The sequence below is a fragment of the Cyprinodon tularosa genome, unplaced genomic scaffold (genome assembly GCF_016077235.1).
Source record: "Cyprinodon tularosa strain WSP-4 unplaced genomic scaffold, ASM1607723v1 ctg408, whole genome shotgun sequence".
Taxonomy (NCBI): Eukaryota; Metazoa; Chordata; class Actinopteri; order Cyprinodontiformes; family Cyprinodontidae; genus Cyprinodon; species Cyprinodon tularosa.
The window spans coordinates 198,040-217,547 of record NW_024039128.1 but is presented as its reverse complement, the minus strand read 5'-3'; the positions used below and the strand labels follow the sequence as shown (position 1 = coordinate 217,547).

At 37.0% G+C, this 19,508-nt stretch overlaps 1 protein-coding gene and 1 long non-coding RNA gene across 3 annotated transcripts in view; one reads left to right on the top strand and one right to left on the bottom strand.

Annotated features, from left to right (window-relative positions):
* Positions 1–19,508, bottom strand: part of kcnh3 (potassium voltage-gated channel, subfamily H (eag-related), member 3) — a 138,320-nt gene that overhangs the window by 74,526 nt on the left and 44,286 nt on the right. For both annotated transcript variants that reach the window (XM_038298480.1, XM_038298481.1), the window contains exons 3-6: positions 18,674–18,813; positions 7,695–7,944; positions 2,568–2,725; positions 525–726 (exon numbers count right to left, since the gene is read on the bottom strand). In XM_038298480.1, the coding sequence (XP_038154408.1) occupies positions 525–726; positions 2,568–2,725; positions 7,695–7,944; positions 18,674–18,813 (750 nt within the window). The remainder of the gene's footprint in view (positions 1–524; positions 727–2,567; positions 2,726–7,694; positions 7,945–18,673; positions 18,814–19,508) is intronic.
* Positions 17,274–17,723, top strand: LOC119792031. Its single transcript, XR_005281921.1, has 4 exons — positions 17,274–17,303; positions 17,384–17,434; positions 17,555–17,611; positions 17,696–17,723. It is a non-coding gene; the product is annotated as an uncharacterized LOC119792031 (long non-coding RNA).

The following is a 19,508-nucleotide window of genomic DNA, read 5'->3' as shown; positions in this document are numbered from 1 at the left end:
TTCACACGTCAAATGGATGAAATAATGGGATAAATTAATAATTTAAACACAGATTGTGGTTAATTTCACCATGCATGTAAAAGGAAGTATTTGTAAAAAAAATATTGTGATAAAAGTAGAGATGTTATAGCCTGCAGTGCTTTTCTAACACGTTTGATGAACAAAAAGTGCTTCCTAACAGGTGAAAATTACTCTCCTTAACATCTCCAATGTTAAAAATATGAGTTGATGTTCACAGTAAAGAAATTCTACTCCAAAACTTCAACACTCTTCAAATACGGAGAAAAAAACAGTTTATATGCAGCTGTCTTCATCAAGCCATGAATCCTGAACTAAACATCTGTGAGAACTACATGGAATTAGTATAAACTGTCATAGGCTAGTGTTTCACATCCAGCTTTATTAAAAGGTGATTTGTGCTAAATGTGAAGATGTTCTGGGGGTAAAGATGCCTCTACAGGGCACTGCATACAAGCTGAAACTTAAGAGCAAAGGTTGAAGAATGGAGATTGGTGCGCACTAACCGATATCCCAGGAGCCCCGGCTTTCGATCTCATTGTGACCAATGTAGTACCAGACACAGGCCATCCAGTGGGCCAGCAGCGCAAACATGGACATGAGCAGAGTCAGAACCACGGCGCTGTACTGCGAGTAGCGCTCCAACTTCTGCAGGAGCCGCAGCAACCGAAGCAGTCGGACAGTCTTCAACAGGTGGACCCTGGAGTTCTGCACACAGGGACACGTGACAACAGCTCACAGGAACAAACACAAGTCCTTAATAACAGTTAATACCACATTCACTCACCAGATGGATATATAATATATTGATGACAAAATAATCTAACATGTTTCAGCTTCCATGAGACCTGGACAATGAGTGGTTAATCTTTTAACTGAGCTGATTTAGCCAACGATTAATCACCTTCTGTTAATGGACGGCTAATTGGACGTATTAGGGCCAGGCTAGAGAAGCTTTTTTCCTAGTACAAGAATAGAGTCATAAAATTACGAGAATAAAGTTGTAACATTACGAGAATAAAGTCGTAAAGTTGTGAGAATAAAGTCATAAAATTAGGAGAATAAAGTTGTAAAAATGAGGAGAATAAAGTTGTAAAATTACGAGAATAAAGTGGTTAAATTAGAAGAATAAAGTAGTAACATTACGAGAATAAAGTCGTAAAATTAGGAGAATAAAGTCATAAAATTAGGAGAATAAAGTTGTAAAAATGAGGAGAATAAAGTTGTAAAATTACGAGAATAAAGTGGTTAAATTAGAAGAATAAAGTAGTAACATTACGAGAATAAAGTCGTAAAATTAGGAGAATAAAGTCGTAAAATTAGGAGAATTAATTCTTAATATTACGAGAATAAAGTCGTAAAATTGTGAGAAAAAAGTCGTAAAATTACGAGAATAAAGTTGTACCATTACGAGAATAAAGTCGTAACATTATGAGAATTAAGTCTTAACATTACGAGAATAAAGTCATAAAATTGTGAGAATAAAGTAGTTAAAATAGGAGAATAAAGTCGTAAAATTAGGACAATAAAGTCGTAACATTACAAGAATAAAGTCGTAACCTTATGAGAATTAAGTCTTAACATTACGAGAATAAAGTCGTAAAATTGTGACAATAAAGTTGTAAAATTAGGAGAATAAAGTCGTAAAATTAGGACAATAAAGTCGTAACATTACAAGAATAAAGTCGTAACTTTATGAGAATTAATTCTTAACATTACGAGAATAAAGTCGTAAAATTGTGAGAATAAATTCGTAAAATTATGAGAATAAAGTCGTACCATTACAAGAATAAAGTCGTAACATTATGAGAATAAAGTCGTAACATTACGAGAATAAAGTCGTAACCTTATGAGAATTAAGTCTTAACATTACGAGAATAAAGTCGTAACCTTATGAGAATTAAGTCTTAACATTACGAGAATAAAGTCGTAAAATTGTGAGAATAAAGTCGTAAAATTACGAGAATAAAGTCGTACCATTACAAGAATAAAGTCGTAACTTTATGAGAACAAAGTGGTAAAATTAGGAGAATAAAGTCGTAAAATTACGAGAATAAAGTCATACCATTACGAGAATAAAGTCGTAACAATACAAGTATAAAGTTGTAAAATTGTGAGAATAAAGTCGTAACATTATGAGAAAAAAGTAAAAAAGTTACGAGAATAAAGTCGTAATATTAAGAGAGTTAAGTCCTAAAATTATAAAAAACAAGCCCTTTTTTCCCTAAAATGAGGAATGTGGAGCATCATGTGAAGTTCTACTTTAGCATCAGTTTGACAAATCAGGAAATCTTTTAGCAGCAGCATCAAACTGGGCAGGATGTCAAAGTGGACTCTGGTTGCTGATTGGTGGAGCTGGTCGGCCGTCATCTGCTGGGCGGAGCTCCAAGCTTTCTTTCTGAAACAGGTTGTTGTATGATGACTTCATTCTCGTAATATTCCAAATTTATTCTCAAAATAAAAAAATCTCTATCCGGGCCCTAATACTCTGTCGTTTAAACGAACTGCAGAGGAAATGCAAATGAGTGAAGGTGGAGAAGGGGACTCACCACGCTGATGTTGAAAGCGTAAAGCAGGTCAAAGGGCAGGGCAGCAACCAGGTCAACAAACAGCCAGGTGGTGACGTAGTGAACACAGATGGAGCGGGCGTCATAGACCACCTGACCCGATGTGCTCACAAAGGTTGTACGGAAATTCAGCAAGATGTCTGAGGATAAAAAACAGAAAAGATGTGCTGTTAAAAAAATATAAACAAGAGAAGTTCTTAATATTAAAGAAGCTGTACTGGTTAAAAAATGATAAAAAAAAAGATAATGTTAGAAAAGTTTCTAATCATAATCAAAATGACAGGAGTGGTTCTTTTTTTAAACTCTCATGATGAAGTAGTGCTGAGCAGCGTTCATAAGGGTGTCATTAAGAGTTGCTCTGTATGGGACTGCATTTCCTTTTGTAGTTTTATTCAGGGATAAAATTTCCCCTCCAGGATGAGAGCTTAGTGATATCTGTATGTTTTAGAGCCCCCAGATGGTGATGAGCTGTTATCTTGGGGAGGGCTTTTAATTCAGAGTAATTTTCATGTGAATATGCTTTACTGGAGGCATCCATGTTTGTCAAAGAACTCTACTGCCACCTACTGGTTAGTGACGTCACGGTGCAGTATCGGCTGTTGATCAAGTCCCAGTGCTGTATCTGGTGTGTCACAACGCGCTATTATCCAAGTCATCTTGAAAACATTCTTCTTCCAAATGTTGGCTACATATTAGTTTAAGAATGCACCAGTTTATACATTATACAGTAGCAGCCTTTCAAATGGGCCCTTCTCAGTCAAACTCCACCCTTTCACTGAATTACAGGGTCTGACCAGGAGGTGGCGCTTCTCTTTAGATCTTAATGTCCAAGAATCATGACAGAAAGAATATTTTAGTACAAAGATTGATTTCCAAATTTGAAGACATTTTGCTTCCCATCCAGGAAGCTTTTCCTATTAAAATGTCAGGACAGATGACATAAATTCAAGTCCAGTGGATTCTTTTTTTTTTTTTACTTTTTTAGATGACCTGGATGACTGGGAATCTTCACCAGCATACAAATATTGATGTTTAAAAAGGAACTGTAGTAATAATGACAATGTGATTGAGCCCTGATTTGGATGTTTTCTGCTATTTAAAGATTCAAAGATTGAGTCCAATGATTCTTCAAAGTACATCTCTCTGCATAAAGTCTGTTTAGTGGCGTATAATCACATTTACCTGAGAATAAAGAGGAAGCGGTTGAGGAGGTCACTCTGATGTCCTTTTAGTTCAGCTACTTTTAAAGTCATTGGTCTCCAGGATGAAATCCCTTTTGTTCCAAATAAAACCTGAATCATTATGGTGAAACAACTTCAGCATGTTGCTTCTGGTTTTTATGGGTCAATAAATATTGATCAACTAACTTGGACTATTTCTCCTGACAAAGGGAGCACTGGCAGACAGCGGTGACACACCCTGCAAAACGATCTAGAAATAAGTAAAAATGTCTCAGATAAAGGGTTTTTCCCTTAATTTGAGTAGGTAAATAAGATGATTTGCCAATTCTTAGTATTATTAGTCTCAAATTAAGATAATTAGATCATATGCACTTGAAATAAGACAATGCTATCATTTTTTTCTTGTCTTGTTACTTTCGCTAAGTGTCTCAATTACCTTCTGAATTCAAGAAAAGATGCACTTATTTTAAGAAAAATAAATACTTATTTAGATTACCATTTTTTATAGTGCATCTCGCTGCAGACAGTTTCATTGCTGAACTTTCATGACGAAACTTTTTCAAATAGTTTTTATGATTTTCTCCAATAAAATGAACCGTCATCCTGAAGAGATCCCATGAAAACAGTCCTGTAGTTTGACAGACAGGAACAATGGAGGCGTGTTGATTCGCTGGAAACGAGTCGGCAGTTAGAAGTAATGGCCTGATGTTTATGGTTCATATGCTTTTACTGTATCATGCATCATTAAAAACTTTTACAGATTTTGTAGAATGAAGATCGTGTGCTGACCTCCAGCTGGCCGCCGGCTAATTCTGAAAGAGTTTGGACTATGCGCTGTGAACCCTAATGGTTCACAGCGCATCCTGTAAATGTTTCCAACCCTTAATAATGTTCATGGAATTAGTCAGTGAAAAATGAAAAATTAGCTTTACTTTAATCGACTTTCCTTTCATTTATCAGGAGTCTTTATCCTGGATACTATGCCATACAGAATATTCCAGCACTACAGTCACTGCAGTTTCATCTGTCTGAATGCTCTTTAAGTTCATTTTTGCAGTCACTGGGTGAGGCCATCTGCCAAAATATTTCAATGTTTATAAATCTAACTTGCTTCTTGACTGCAGCTACAAAATAGGCCAGAAGTGGATGTTTATTAAAGGAGTTTAGAAAGATAGGAGGTAGGTGGAGGTAAAGCGTTAACAGCTCAATCCTTGTGGGGAGAAATTCAGTCCGGATAGATGTTTCTCCTTGGCTCCACCTTGGCTCTACCTTTCCTATACCTCATCCAAAATATTCAGGTTATCCTGAGCTACTTTCTGCATTTGTGCTGCTATAGACTTAGACTGCTGGAGGACATAAGCCCCTTTTACACTGTTGCGGCGAACGCCCCCTTTTGTTTACATCAGTGTTTAAGCGTGAGCGCGCAGTTTACCTGCGTGCAATCAATCAGTCAATCAAAAGGTGAGACAAACTTCCTAGTTCAAGCAGAGGATCGCAGCATGAAAATAAAAAGCCCCCGTTTACTCGGGCAGTGGAAGAAGCTGTGCAAAATGTGTATTAAGGAAGCAAAGGACTGAACAGACAGCCGGTAAGCTTGCATTTAATTCTGTTGTGAAAAGAATGTATGCGCCGCGCTGATGAGGCGTTGAGACGTGCGGGAAATGTTTGTTTGTAGTGTTAAGCTTATAAATACTCACACGATGCGTCATGAAAATTTTGGCTTGTAAGTCTTGCTTGCTTGCTTTATTTGGTTGGAGAAATGCTGATGTAACTTGTTGTCAGTGATTTAACGTTGAGGTTGAACAATCCAAATTAATGTGTTTGTTAAACTGTTGCACGGGGTAATTTTTGTATCTGTCTTCTGTGTGTGATTAAAATAGACTTCTAACAGTTAAAATGAAATTTCATAGTCTATGTTATGCATATTTAAAACAAACAAAAAATCACTCACTGGTTATTTGTTATTGCTATTTAAGAATCCATGTAACTATGGGGTTAAATAACCTGCATAAATCTGCTTCTGTTAAAATGCTTTAATACGTTTTTGATGCATTTTTTTATGGTAATTAAAAACTAAATGGTCTTAATTTAAAGTTAAAAACAGTCTATTTTCATAAATATATTTAATGATGCATTTCTCAGAACTATTACAATTTGCTATATGGTAAATGCTTTGTTTGGTTTCATTTCTTTCAAAGGTTTTTCACCTGCTTAATTAAATGATTCTGTAAACCTGTAACAACACAAGAAGAAGAATAAAAAAGGAAAAAATGAAACAACAGTTTGGTCATTGAGTGGAATCCAGTTTAATGTTCAGCTTAATACAACCCTTCAAGTGTGGGAATAGCACAGCAAAGATCAAATCACTTGACATACACTACCCTCTGAAAACCTGGAGGAAACAGATTGATCAGGAATCAATCTGTTTAGTGGCGTATAATCCCATTTACCTGAGAATAAAGAGGAAGCGGTTGAGGAGGTCACTCTGATGTCCTTTTAGTTCAGCTACTTTTAAAGTCATTGGTCTCCAGGATGAAATCCCTTTTGTTCCAAATAAAACCTGAATCATTATGGTGAAACAACTTCAGCATGTTGCTTCTGGTTTTTATGGGTCAATAAATATTGATCAACTAACTTGGACTATTTCTCCTGACAAAGGGAGCACTGGCAGACAGCGGTGACACACCCTGCAAAACGATCTAGAAATAAGTAAAAATGTCTCAGATAAAGGGTTTTTCCCTTAATTTGAGTATGTAAATAAGATGATTTGCAGTTTGGTCATTGAGTGGAATCCAGTTTAATGTTCAGCTTAATACAACCCTTCAAGTGTGGGAATAGCACAGCAAAGATCAAATCACTTGACATACACTACCCTCTGAAAACCTGTCCGTGCCGAGCTCGGTTCCTTACGACCATCTATGGTACTACTGCTCTCTAGAGGTATACAAGCAAACCAACATGGCGGCACCCGTAACATTCAATAAGTTATGTTTTGTTATCATTGGGATATTTTGTTGTTTGCAGAGAGTCAGGCAGAAGAGGGAAGCCTTTGGTGAATTTACTTGACAGAGTCGGCTTTTGGGAAGTGGATACGACAAACGATAGGGCTTCCAGACGCAGGAAACAATGACAGACGTTGAGGTTCATCACAGCTAAGCAGAATCATCACTGGAAATCGTGTGTCACAGTAGGGATTACTGAGGCTGACTGTAAGGAGATGATGTGGTCTGCTCAGGTGCCAGATCTGAACTGTGCCGAGCCCTACTGATTAACTAGAACCATGTTAGCACGGTTTGGGTGTGTCTGGCACGGTCCGTTTCAGTTGTGCGTGCCATTTACACTCAACATTAATCTCTGTTACCGTGCTAGGTCTGATCTCAGCAAAGTTTCAAAATGGCAGTGGAAATGGGGCTATAGGGACCCCTTTTTCATCATTCTGCTTCATTCTATCTCTATAGTTCTGCTGCTATAGGCTTAGACTGCTGGAGGACATAGGGACCCCTTTTTCATCATTCTGCTTCATTCTATCTCTATTCTCCCACTCTGCAGAATCTGTTAGTTCAATCTCTAACGTTCTGCTCTCTCTGCTTTTTCTCATAGTAGCTTCATCTGATCTGTTCCTGTTTGGCTGTGACTCCATCCTGGAGAGAAATATCAGCATCTGCCGTGTTTTTTAAGTGTTTAATCCTGTTACTCGTATGTTCCTTTTTCTTTGTCTGCTTCTTGTCTTGAACCCCAGTCAGCACAGACATACTGTAGCTTGTATGTGATCTTAACAGGGTTTTTTTCTCTTTTTTTGGATGCTTTAAAAAAAAATCTCTTTACACTAAAATGCAACTTTTATAAATGTTAGAGACAGCAGAAGAATTTCACACCCTGATCGTAAACAAGACCAGAGATTGAATAACCCATGACCGTTTGTTCTTACCTAAAATGAAAAGGATCTCCACTAGGATGTCGCTGACACTAGGTGGACTCCGTGAGGTGCCTTCGTCCCGTCCTCCACCAACGGTGAAGCAGACGTTGTAGGGAACAGTGACGGCCACGTAGAAGGTGGCCAGCAGAATTAACCAGTCCCAGCCAGCTTTGAAGGTGCCGTAGTGGAGCAGGATGAAGCGGGACTTCTGGATGGCTGCTACTTTGTACTCTGGGATCGGAGGTTTCTGCCCAAACATGTTCTGGTGTGGATAAAAGGAAGATGTAAGTCAACACCATAATCATTTAATGCGGAGGTCTTCAACAGGGGGTCTGTGACCCCTAGGGGGTCCACTGAGGTACTGCATGGGGGTCGCGAAAATTTTGGTTGATGAGACTTTTTTTTATATTCCCCCTGGCAATTTTTTCCACTAATTGAAATGTCTTTAAATCCACATTAAAATTAATCCAACAGATTGTAGTAAACAGATAAATGGAGGCAGAAGATGTCTTTCAGTCATCAATGCACACATTCAGCGACACACAGGAGCTCTTTCAAGCTGGGCACCGTTTCATTCACAACACCTGTCCCATCAACCAGGAATCAGAAATACTTTAATAATCCCAGGGAGGGATTACTTTAGTTACATTACTCCATCGGGAATAGAGTGACTATAGAACCAGTTTAATATAACACTATTTCATACAATATATATATAATTAGGGGGTCCCCGCTCCATCTCACCACACTGGGAAAAATCTAAATCTGAATAAGTGGGCCTCAGCAGATGGCCGCTCACACTGAGCCTGGTTCTGCTGGAGGTTTCTTCCTGTTCAAAGGGAGTTTTTCCTCTCCACTGTCGCTACAAGCATGCTTAGTGTGAGGGATTGCTGAAGAGTCAATGAGTCGATGCAATCAACTGGTTTTCCTTAGATAGAAAACTTTGTATCGATTTGACTGTATGATCTGGTTGACCTGTAAAGTGCCTTGAGATGACATGTGTTGTGAATTTGGCGCTATATAAATAAACTGAATTGAAAATTGAATTGAAATAAGTCATTTTTTCCTAAAATAAGTGCATTTGTTCTTGGATTAAAGAGGTAAAAGAGACATTTTGCCAATGGAACACGACAATTTACACTAAAAATAAGAAAACACACCTGCATTGTCTAATTTCAAGTAGATATTATCTAATTATCTTATTTTAAGACTAAAAATACTCATTCCATTGGCAAACTATCTAATTTACCTCCTCAAATTAAGGGTAAATACACCTAATTTAAGACATTTTTATTCATTTCTAGATCGTTTTTCAAGTGCATCAGTTTGGGGTCCTTGGCCTGGAAAACATTGAACACCCCTGATTTAAGAGCTCTGTTTTCCTCTTTAACTCTCTTTTCAGCAGCTGTATTTATACAAGTAAGTGGAAAATAACTGAGCAGCCAAAAAACACCATTTGAAAAGGAAGAAAAAAAGCCAAAGTTCTTTGGATATAGCTTCTGTTGGTTGTTGTTGGATGTTTTCAACTACATTCTAACCCTCATTACCCATAAAAAGAAATGTAACCTCCTCTGTGCAGGTGAAGATTCTCAGTAATCCAGATTATAGTCATTCTACAAAAGTAAAAAAGTAAAAAAATACAAACCACTAGACTTTATTTTCCAATCAAAGCGTCTTCAAATTTAGAAAAAGTCCAGTGGTTTATTTTTTTAACCTTTTTAACTTTTTTTGCAGTAACCTCCTCTGATTTTCACACTCTAAAAGAGAATAGAAAAAAAGGAACAAAAAAATATACTTTGCTCATATTCTTAAAAGAATTATGAGAAATGCAAAAAGCTCAGATTGTGAGATAATCCAAAAAGTTAACAACAAAACCCTAATAATGATGAATGGTTTAGTTTAGTTTAGTTTATTTAGGATCCCCATTAGCTGTAGCAAGCTACAGCTATTCTTCCTGGGGTCCAACAACAAAACATGAAATAAAAACAATTACAAATTAAATAAAATTATGTGGACATTAAAACAACATCTCCCATAATCTATACATATACATATATACATACACACATATACACATACATATACATACCCATATACATAAACAGAAACAATCCAAACTAATCAAAACAAACTACAAAGCACAGCAAGTGAAGAAGACAGTCCTAATCGTGTTTTACCTCTATATTTAATAAATGTTCTTTCAATGATTTTTTAAATTTCCTTAAATCAGTTATCAGTTTAATGTAATTCGGCAGTAAATTCCATGCTTTCATACCTCTATACATAACAGTTCTTTTTAAGGCATTTGACTTTACTTTAGGCAAACTAAAGTTTCCTTCAGTCGCATGCCTAGTCCTGTATTCGTGATTCTCTGAACTAAAAGTAAGGTTTGTAAATAACATATAAGGTGTTTTTAATACAGATATGTTTCTAATCATAACAGTCAATGAGTATGAAAGTCTGTCTTTAACCAACAACCAGTTTAACTTTTTATGCATTGTTATGATATTTGTCCTTAAATCACACTTCAATATTATTCGGGCAGCTCTATTTTGTACACGTTGTAGTTTATTTAGCATCTCTCCAGGGGCATTTGACCAGACGACTGGGCAGTAATCCATTTGAGAAAAAATCAATGATTGGATTATCATTTTAAGAATATGTGGGGACATAAAGGTTGCATGTCTTCTTATGACTGGGATTCCTCTACCCATCTTTGCAATCATGTTATTAATATGTTTTCTCCATAATAACGTGTTATCCACCGTCACTCCCAGAAGCTTGGACTCATGCACATTCCTTATCGAGACGTTATTGATATTAATATTCAATATATGATTACTGTTTACGTTGTAATTTGACCTCACAATCATGCTGTTAGTTTTTGCTGTATTCAATACCAGCTTATTTGCTTTCACCCATTTATCCACTCCCACTAGTTCGTTATTCATAATAATTTCTAATTCATTATTTGTTCTTGCTGATGTATATATAGTGGAATCATCTGCATACATAATTATTTTAGTTTTTTTGAGTATGTATGGTAAGTCATTAGTAAATATTGAAAATAATAAAGGACCCAGGCAGCTCCCTTGAGGTACACCACATGTTACAGTTTGTTTTTCAGAAAATGCACCATTAAAATATACCGTTTGCGACCGGTTAGTTAAATAACTGTAAAACCAAGTAAGTGCAGATTGTTCAAAACCATAGCAGGAAAGTTTTTCTAATAGTAGATGGTGGTCAATTAAATCAAAAGCAGCTGAAAAATCTAGAAACACAACTCCCACCATATCTTTTATTTCAAAACTCCTAAGCCAGTCATCAGACATACTAATTAGTGCTGTTGCTGTAGAATGAGCCTTTCTATAAGCATGTTGAGAGTGACAAATTATGTTATTAATCGACAGATAATTATTAATTTGTTCATATACTATGGTCTCTGTTATTTTTTTTAACACAGGTAGTAGACTTATCGGACGACTATTTGAGCTGGAAAAGGGCAGTTTCTTATTTTTCTGTAATGGGATTATTTTGGCTGTTTTCCAGGCTTGTGGACACACTGAAGACATAAAACTTAAGTTAATAATGTGAGTAATTACAGGAGCGATTTCATCAGCAACCAATTTGAGAAGTCTGACATCCCGTTCATCAACACCCGGTGGTTTATCTTTGCACTCTTTCAGGCAATCCTTTACCCTCTGCAAGTTAACCATTTCTAATTTAAACTTGGACCTTTTCCCTTTCATTATTTCGTTTCTTATTAATAAGTGAGATATTTCATTACTTAGGTTAGGCATATTTTCTCTTAGTTTTGCTATTTTACTAATGAAATAATTATTTAAATAATTAGCAATTTCTCTAGGTCTAGTTATGAAGCCATCGTTTGTCTCAAGAAATAATGGATGCGTTCTATTTTTCCTACCTGTCAAATCATTAACTATCTTCCACATTTTTTTGCAATCATTCCCCGCCTTCTTTACTCTATCTTCATAATAATTCTTTTTTTTCTTTTTATTTAGCTTGGTCACAGCGTTTCTTGTTTTCCTATAGAGGCACCAGTCTTCCTTATTACCAGTTATAATTGCAGTTTTTTTCATTTGGTCTCTCATTTTCATAGCTTCTTTCATTTCTTTGTCCAGCCATGGTGTTTTCAATGTTCTGACGGTAAACGTTCTCAAAGGTGCATGTTTCTCAATCACAGGTAGAAATAAATCATCAAACTTTGACAGTGCAAGCTCAGGATTTCTTTCAGTCAACACTTTAGACCAACATATTTCTCTCACATTGTCAACAAAAGAATAAGGATTGAAAGATGCATATGATCTCTTAAAAATTATTGTAGGTCCTTGCCTATCTACCTTATTGTTTTTTTCTACTATAATCAGATTATGGTCACTGCTTCCAATAGGGACCGATGATATCTTGTTAACTGTTTCTGGAGAGTTTGTAAAAATGTGATCAATACATGTAGCTGTTTTAGTACCATCTTTTTTTACACATATTCTTGTTGGCTTATTCATAATTTGATCAAATCCACCTGCATTAGCTCCAATTTGTATCTTATTCTTCAGTGGACAGTTATGAGCAAACATTTCACAGATTGTGTCAAGATATTCATTGTTAGAACTTGGAGGTCTGTAACAGCAGCCTACTAGTATAGGCTTTCTGTGAGGAAAATAAACTTGTAACCATAATATTTCAATATTATATTTCATCATGTCAGTACACATTTTCACAGGTAAATGATCTTGAATGTAAAAAGCTACTCCACCACCATATTTATTTCTATCGTTTCTATAAATGTTGTAACCCTTTATATGTAATTCACTATCTTCAAAGGAGGAGTCTAAATGAGTCTCAGAAATAGCAAGTATCTTCAGCTTATGTTCTTCTAACAATTCAGCTATATCATTTGTTTTGTTTCTTAGACTGTTTATATGTGCAATAATTAGTCCACTTTTTAGTCGCTTGTGTTGGGATGTCATTGCCATATATTTTAAGAAGCAGTCCTGTAAGCATATTTCCGTTTGTTTATCCTATCTTGGGGTGCTGGTACGAGGTCGGATTATCAGTTTGTCGTGTCTGAGGTAAGCTATTTCACCCTTCTCATGGTGTTGCTGGAAAGATCAAGATAAAGTAGATCCTACTTCAAATCAGACCTTTTAATGTTAAAAGAAATTGGCATCGATACACTTAAAGAAATAATCATATCTAACCTAAATTTCAGAAAAACATACAACAGATTCTCTTTCTTTACAAATAATGAAGAAAAAAGGCTATAAAAAGAAGTGAACCCCAAATCCTTGGAAATGTGTAACATGGAAGAAGTTAAAACAATTTTTACTTTATTTAGTGATGAAATGTTTGCTTTTTCAGCCTAATATTTTGCTTTTTTAATGAGATTTTTATTAATGAGAGGAATGGAAAATCAGTTTTTGAGTAGAAGAGGAAAACGAAAACAGAACATTTTCCTGCGCATGCAATGAAAACAACGTTTCTGTCAAGAATGAGGCAGATTCATTATTCAGGCAACAGACTGTGGGAAGTTTCAAAACATTTATTAGCAAAATCAAACAGAAGCGCAGAACTGCAGGCCTGCAGTGGCTACAGGGGGAGGCAGAAAGAGCAGGTGGATAAAATGAATGATAATTAGAGAGCGGGGAGGGTACGGCAGGTGAGTCAAGTGAGTAATTAGATCAGCTATCAGGGCAGATCATGACAGGTTCAGCAAAGGTGTAACATTCCATCGCTTCTCTGTTCTCTTCTTGTTTAATGATGGCGGGTGAAGAACCTTCAGTAGTGTAACTGCTTTATCAGATGTTCCACTCTTAAGTCTGTGACTGGTATTGTAAATGAGGTTCACTTAATCCTAATTTGGGGTCAGGAGGGGATTTAACATTAGGCAGCTGCCTAGGTCCCCAAGTTCCTGGGGGCCCCATAAAACTCTGTTTCCATGTATGGTTAATACAACTATTCCTTATTTGTGCACATTAATTATGTTTTTGATAAACATCCTTTGGCTAAAATTAAGTTTGTCTCAGCCCCCCCCCCCCTTCAGTGTCCACCATATTGGATCAGTCCATTTGCTGCACATGTTCAGAAAGGTCCAAACAGACAGCAGCAAACCATTTGAAAACAAACCATGCAAAGAGCAGTGTTGCCAACTTAGCGCTTTAGTCGCTATATTTAGCCACTTTTCAGACCCCTCTAGCACTTTGATTTCTAAAAAGCTCCTAGCGCCAAATCTAGAGACTTTTTTCTGCAACTGGAGACTTTGGAGACAACATCTAAAAGCAGCGAACTCTGCTCTCCAGAGCGAGTAGATTGGTAACCCCGCCTCCTGCTCTCCTCTATCTTGTCTGCTGTCATGATTCATGCAGCTATTATTTCATCCAAATGAAAAATGGAGAACAGATAAGCAGATCATGGCTTGTCTACAGTGAAAAGAAGGACTGGGTTATTTACTTTGGCCTTTTTGGAAACACAGGAAGGAGCAATCAGCTAAGTGAGCTTAGTGCTTGGAAAAAATCTTTCATTCCTTTAGAGACAGCATGAAAAGTCAGCTGAGTACAAAACATAGAGAGGAAAACAAGAAGAAAAGGGACAAGAAGAGAGGGACACAACCTAGAACAGATAACCTCTTAATATCCACCTGATTTTGGGAAATTCTTGTCTATTCTGCATACCCAAATGGAAAAGCAAATAACTGAGGAACTCTAAGCCCAAATTACATGTGTGATATATTATTTGAAAGTTAACACCTTCTAGTTTATGAATATATACATGGAAATTGGGTGAGCAAAACACCCAAGCTGCATCTGTTATTTGTTCTTGTGTTTTTGCAAACTTTTAACTTTTTGACTAAATAAACCTTTCTACTGTTTGTTTTCTCCATGGGAATTAGAGACCTCTGGTGCTCTAAACCTAGATGACTCCTTCCTCCTAGGAGAGCGTACTACGGACCCTCTACGATTAATAGCTGACACTGGACTTCTAAGTAACTTGTCTAAGGGTAGAACTGACTTGGTGAGCATTGGATATAAACTGTAGTTATTATGAGATATTCTAAACATTCATCAATCAGAAAAAAGGCACAACTTTATAGATAACATCTTCATATCTTGCAATTTGATCTTTAAGCTTTTCCATGCCTCAAGCTGCATTCACACCCAAAGCTTTGCCTAAACACAGAAATATCAACGCTCGTCGCCTTGCTTTTCAGTTTCGCCTCTGGCTGCTCGGCGCTCTGGTTGTTTATCTGCTCTGTTCTGTAGCTTCAAGTTATTGAGCAGTTTGGCTTTATTTACTTTATGCATTGGAAAACTGGTTCTAACAGGTTTTTAAGTAAGAAAGTCCGCCTCCAAACATCTTCTGTTCATCAGTTAATCTGGATTATCATCCCACTAAAACCTGCAGTTGTTGTTGGGAGCGCCACACTGGAAAAAATCTTAATCTAGATAAGTATTTTTTTCTTGAATTAAGGAGGTAAGTGAGACACTTTGCCAATGGAAGAAGACAATTTACATTTAAAATAAGAAAAAAAAAATGTCTTAGTCTTATTTCAAGTGCATATTATTTAATTATCTAATTTCATGAGTAAACAGACTCATGGCATTGGAAGATCATCTTATTTACCTACTCAGATTAAGGATAAATACACTTAATAAAACAAGAAATGGCTTGTTTCTAGATTGTTTTTGCAGTGCAGACCTCCCAGCTGAAAGCTCTCTGCTGCAACCAGCCTGTAGAGGATTTCCTGCTGCCATTCATAGCTACTGGAAGTCAATAGAAAGAGTTTTAGGAATTCTGGTAAAAACTGCAAGAACCTAGCCTAGTAAACTAGCCCCACCCACCAGAGACCAAAATCATTTTTACCTGCGAGCGGTTTAGCCTTGATCAATGGCCCAGACCCTAGAACTGACGGGCCAATCAGGCTGGAGAAAGCACAACAAGGACTAAATTACACATTTAATCTCACATTTAGTCTGGTTTATCAGGCTAGAACCAGAATATACAATCCGATATTTTTCCATCAGCAGGTTTTAACATTTCTAGTTAACTTGGGTATTTATAAGCCGTTTCTCCATAGTTCATAAAAATGTTTTGGTGGCGCAATAATGATCAGAGCTGCTCTCTGTTCCTTCTACATAGTGATCAATTCTACCAGTCATGATTCTGTCCTTTCTGGGGCCTGTTTCAATAAGGAAGTTCAACCAACTCTGAGTTACAACTTGAACTCTGAGTTGACTTATCCTGAGATTGGAAACTCTGAGTTTTGGGTTTCAGAACAGCTGAAATGAGTTAGTTCAATCAACTCTAAATTGACTGACTCTAAGTTAAGCGCGTGCACCACAACTATAAAAAGCCATTATCAATGGAGCACAGATATTACGAGTCACCATGGCAACAGCGTCAGACAAAAAAAGGTGTGCATATTTCTCACCAGCAGAACTGGATGTGCTTATGCAAGCATATGCAGAATTTGAACATGTATTTAAAAAAAAAAGCAACACGGCTGCAGCGGCAGTTAGCTTGGGTGAAAATAGCTGCTCGAGTCAATGCGTAAGTTTACATTTTAATTACTTTTATACAGTGTTGGGGGTAATGAATTAAGTTACTTAAGTCATATAAATACTGTAATTAAATTAAAGACTATAAAACAATAGTGGATTTAATATCAAATTTTAAAAGGTATATTTTGATTTGAACTTTCTCCCTCTAGTTACACACTTTGGTCAATTTAAGATTAATTCATGCAATTGAATATTGTTTATTTGAAAGCATTAGAAGTGCAGTTTCTTGTCTGTCCTTGTATTGTTCAAGTGGTTGAGGTTGATTTGGGATTTAGAAAGTAATTAATAAGTAAGTAAAACAAATGAGTAAGTAGACCAATACTTTCTAGAGACAGTAATTATTACATTAATCTAATTAGACTTGTTGAAGATAAAATTTGTAGTTAGTAATTAAGAACTATTTTAGAGTAACTTACCCAACTGTTATAATATCAGAGGTGAAACTGGAAGAACAGTATTTTATTAAACCTAATTTAGTTTTCATGGATAGGTGCAATCCTGCAGGCATCAAAAGAACATGGCAGCAGCTGAAAATGAAATATAAAAACATACTTCAAGCAGGTAAGCCTTGAGCACATCATGGGAGTAGAGTAGCTACCTGGCTTTACAAACATTTGACATATTAAATGACTAAATGGCATTCAGTGTCTAGCAGTGCAGCACCATTTTTGACATAGGTCTAAATGTTCATTCTCATTTGACTTCTAGTCAGCCAACAGAAAGAAGGCAGAGGCTCGTAAAACAGGGGGAGGACCTGCACCACCACCCCTGACAAATGCAGAAGAGATGGCCCTGAGCCTAAATGCTGGAAGGCCAATGGCTGAGGGAATTCCTGGAGGGACTTCATCAGAGCCAGTCACTCCAGAAGATTTAAGTGCCTTCATAAAATGTAAGAGGTCTACCTACAGTGTTATTTTTTTATGTAGACTTAATGTGATATTTCCATTTATATTACTTTGGGTTGGGTTTTTTGTTGGTCCCAACAGATTCGGGTGGTAATATCTGCCTCTTGAAGCCTCCTGTCCCAACAGTACCCCATCCAGTTGTCAGGAGCCTACTCCATACACCATCAATTATGACAAATAGTATTATAAAGTGTACTCTATGAAATGCTCATCTTCACAGGATGATGGGGATGAAGAAACTGTTTCTGCTGCCACAGACAGGCCTAGAGAGGTAATTTTAATATTATTTGTCTACACATCAAACAATCTACACATTCACATTTATATGTGGAGTAGCCTATAGAATCCAAGTTTATATCTATAAATGGTCATTCTTATCTCTACACCCCAGAGTGTGGAAGAACAGCAGGAGGAAGGTCCATCAACTTCTGGTGCACAGATGGACACAGTTCAGTGATTTACAGTAAATGTCAGTTTCATTCCGAATTGTAGACTACATTCATGATGTGACTCTAATCTAATGTATTTTCAGTTGCCAGTTAAGGAGTTATATAGACTTCTTCTTATTAAAAAGATAGAAAAAAACAGCAAAGAACTTGTATACTTGGAACGCCGGATCCAAAAGGCAGATCTGGAAATCGACATTCTGAAACTAAAGCTAGAGGTGAGTGTATGGTCACAGGTGAATTCTAGGAAGTATTGAAACTATTTTAAAATCTTTTTTTTATTTTTTTTTTTTTTAGCAAATGAAGAACACCATATAAATTGCTGTGATTTTGTTTATTAATTAGTTTATTTTGTGGTTGCATTTGTATGAAATAAAGAACACCATAAATTGCTGTGATTTTGTGTTTATTCATTTTTTTTGTGGTGGTGGTGGATATCATGTGTATTAATCTGAGAAGACATTGCGGCATATCATATCCCGGACTACCCTTCCATCCTGGAAATCTGCAGGGTTGATGGGCTCTTCCTCAGGGTCTTGTAATTGTAGGGCAGGGTGTTGCTCCCCTCTAATTATGGCAATATTATGGAGAACAACACATGCCACAATAATGTCGCAGGCCCTTTCAGGGGTTACCCTGAGGTGACGTAGGCCCTGGAAAAGTGCTTTCAACAGGCCTATGGTCATCTCCACCCAGGCTCTCGTCCCGCAGTGTGCCACATTGAAGCGCTGCTGTGGGCCTGGTTCAGGTTCTGGGTAAGGGCCCATAAGATTTGGTCAGCATGGGTAACCCCTATCTCCCACACAAAGAAAATGTCTGGTGCGCACAAGAAAATGTCTGATGCGCACAAGAAAGTTTTTTTTTCTCTTCAGTGTTCTTTCAGGGGCTCAGCACTGATAAGATCGAACATCGATCCTTCCATTTTTCATCGTGCTTTATCCCCAGTGTAAACTAACTGTTCTGATCAGTTCCCATCCTTGGAACAGTCGATAGAAGACTCCGCTCTATTTTCTCCCTACAGCAGGACAGCTGAAATTCAGTCGTACAGACGCAGGGAAACTCACATTGTTGATCTTGAGCTTGCTCTTGTCCTGTTTCTGCAGATGTCCTGACAGCTGATAGAGCACGGCTCTGCTGCGGCGCCGGTTGGCGTTGAAGCCTGGAGGGCGAGTTACCTGATGCACCTGTAGCCCCGTCTCCTCATCTGGGAAGGAGATGGAGACATGCTGTTTTTCAATCAAACTCACAACACAAGGGGAGAATTGAAATCACTATCGGTCTGATCCTGTGCATGTTGATTCTAACAGACCTTTTCTTGGCCTACATTTGTTGTTTATGCAGAAATGTGTTATTGAATATTAGATAACCACATCTGACGCCATGGCTGTCAGACCTAATGATAATGCTGCCTCAGTGAAACCACCTGTTCTATTGTTCCCATGCTCCTTTTATGCTAACAGCATAGCTGATATAGAACTGTGTTCTGCCTCTGTGAACCTCTATTGACTGGAACTTCTCTCAGTGTACAATTCAAACAAATATCATATCTGTGTTTACAGAATCAATACTAATGACAAACGACCCACAAAACCTCATTCAGTTAATATTTTCTTTCATATCAAGTAAAGATGGAAAAAGACACAAAGACACATAAATGGATTAAAAAAAGGGGACTTAGTTTCATAATAAGCAGATTAAGTCATCATCTCAGCCAGAAGATATCTTATTTCATTTCCTATTTCAGATCTTCCCCTGCCCATAATATGCTTTCTTTCTTGGAAAGTAACCACCCATATAACAAAATCATTTCATTCTCTTCAAGTACATCTAATTTGCTTAGAACATCTTTGATGAATCCTAAGGGAATTTAAAAAGTGCAGAATAAAAGTGTGGGAAGCT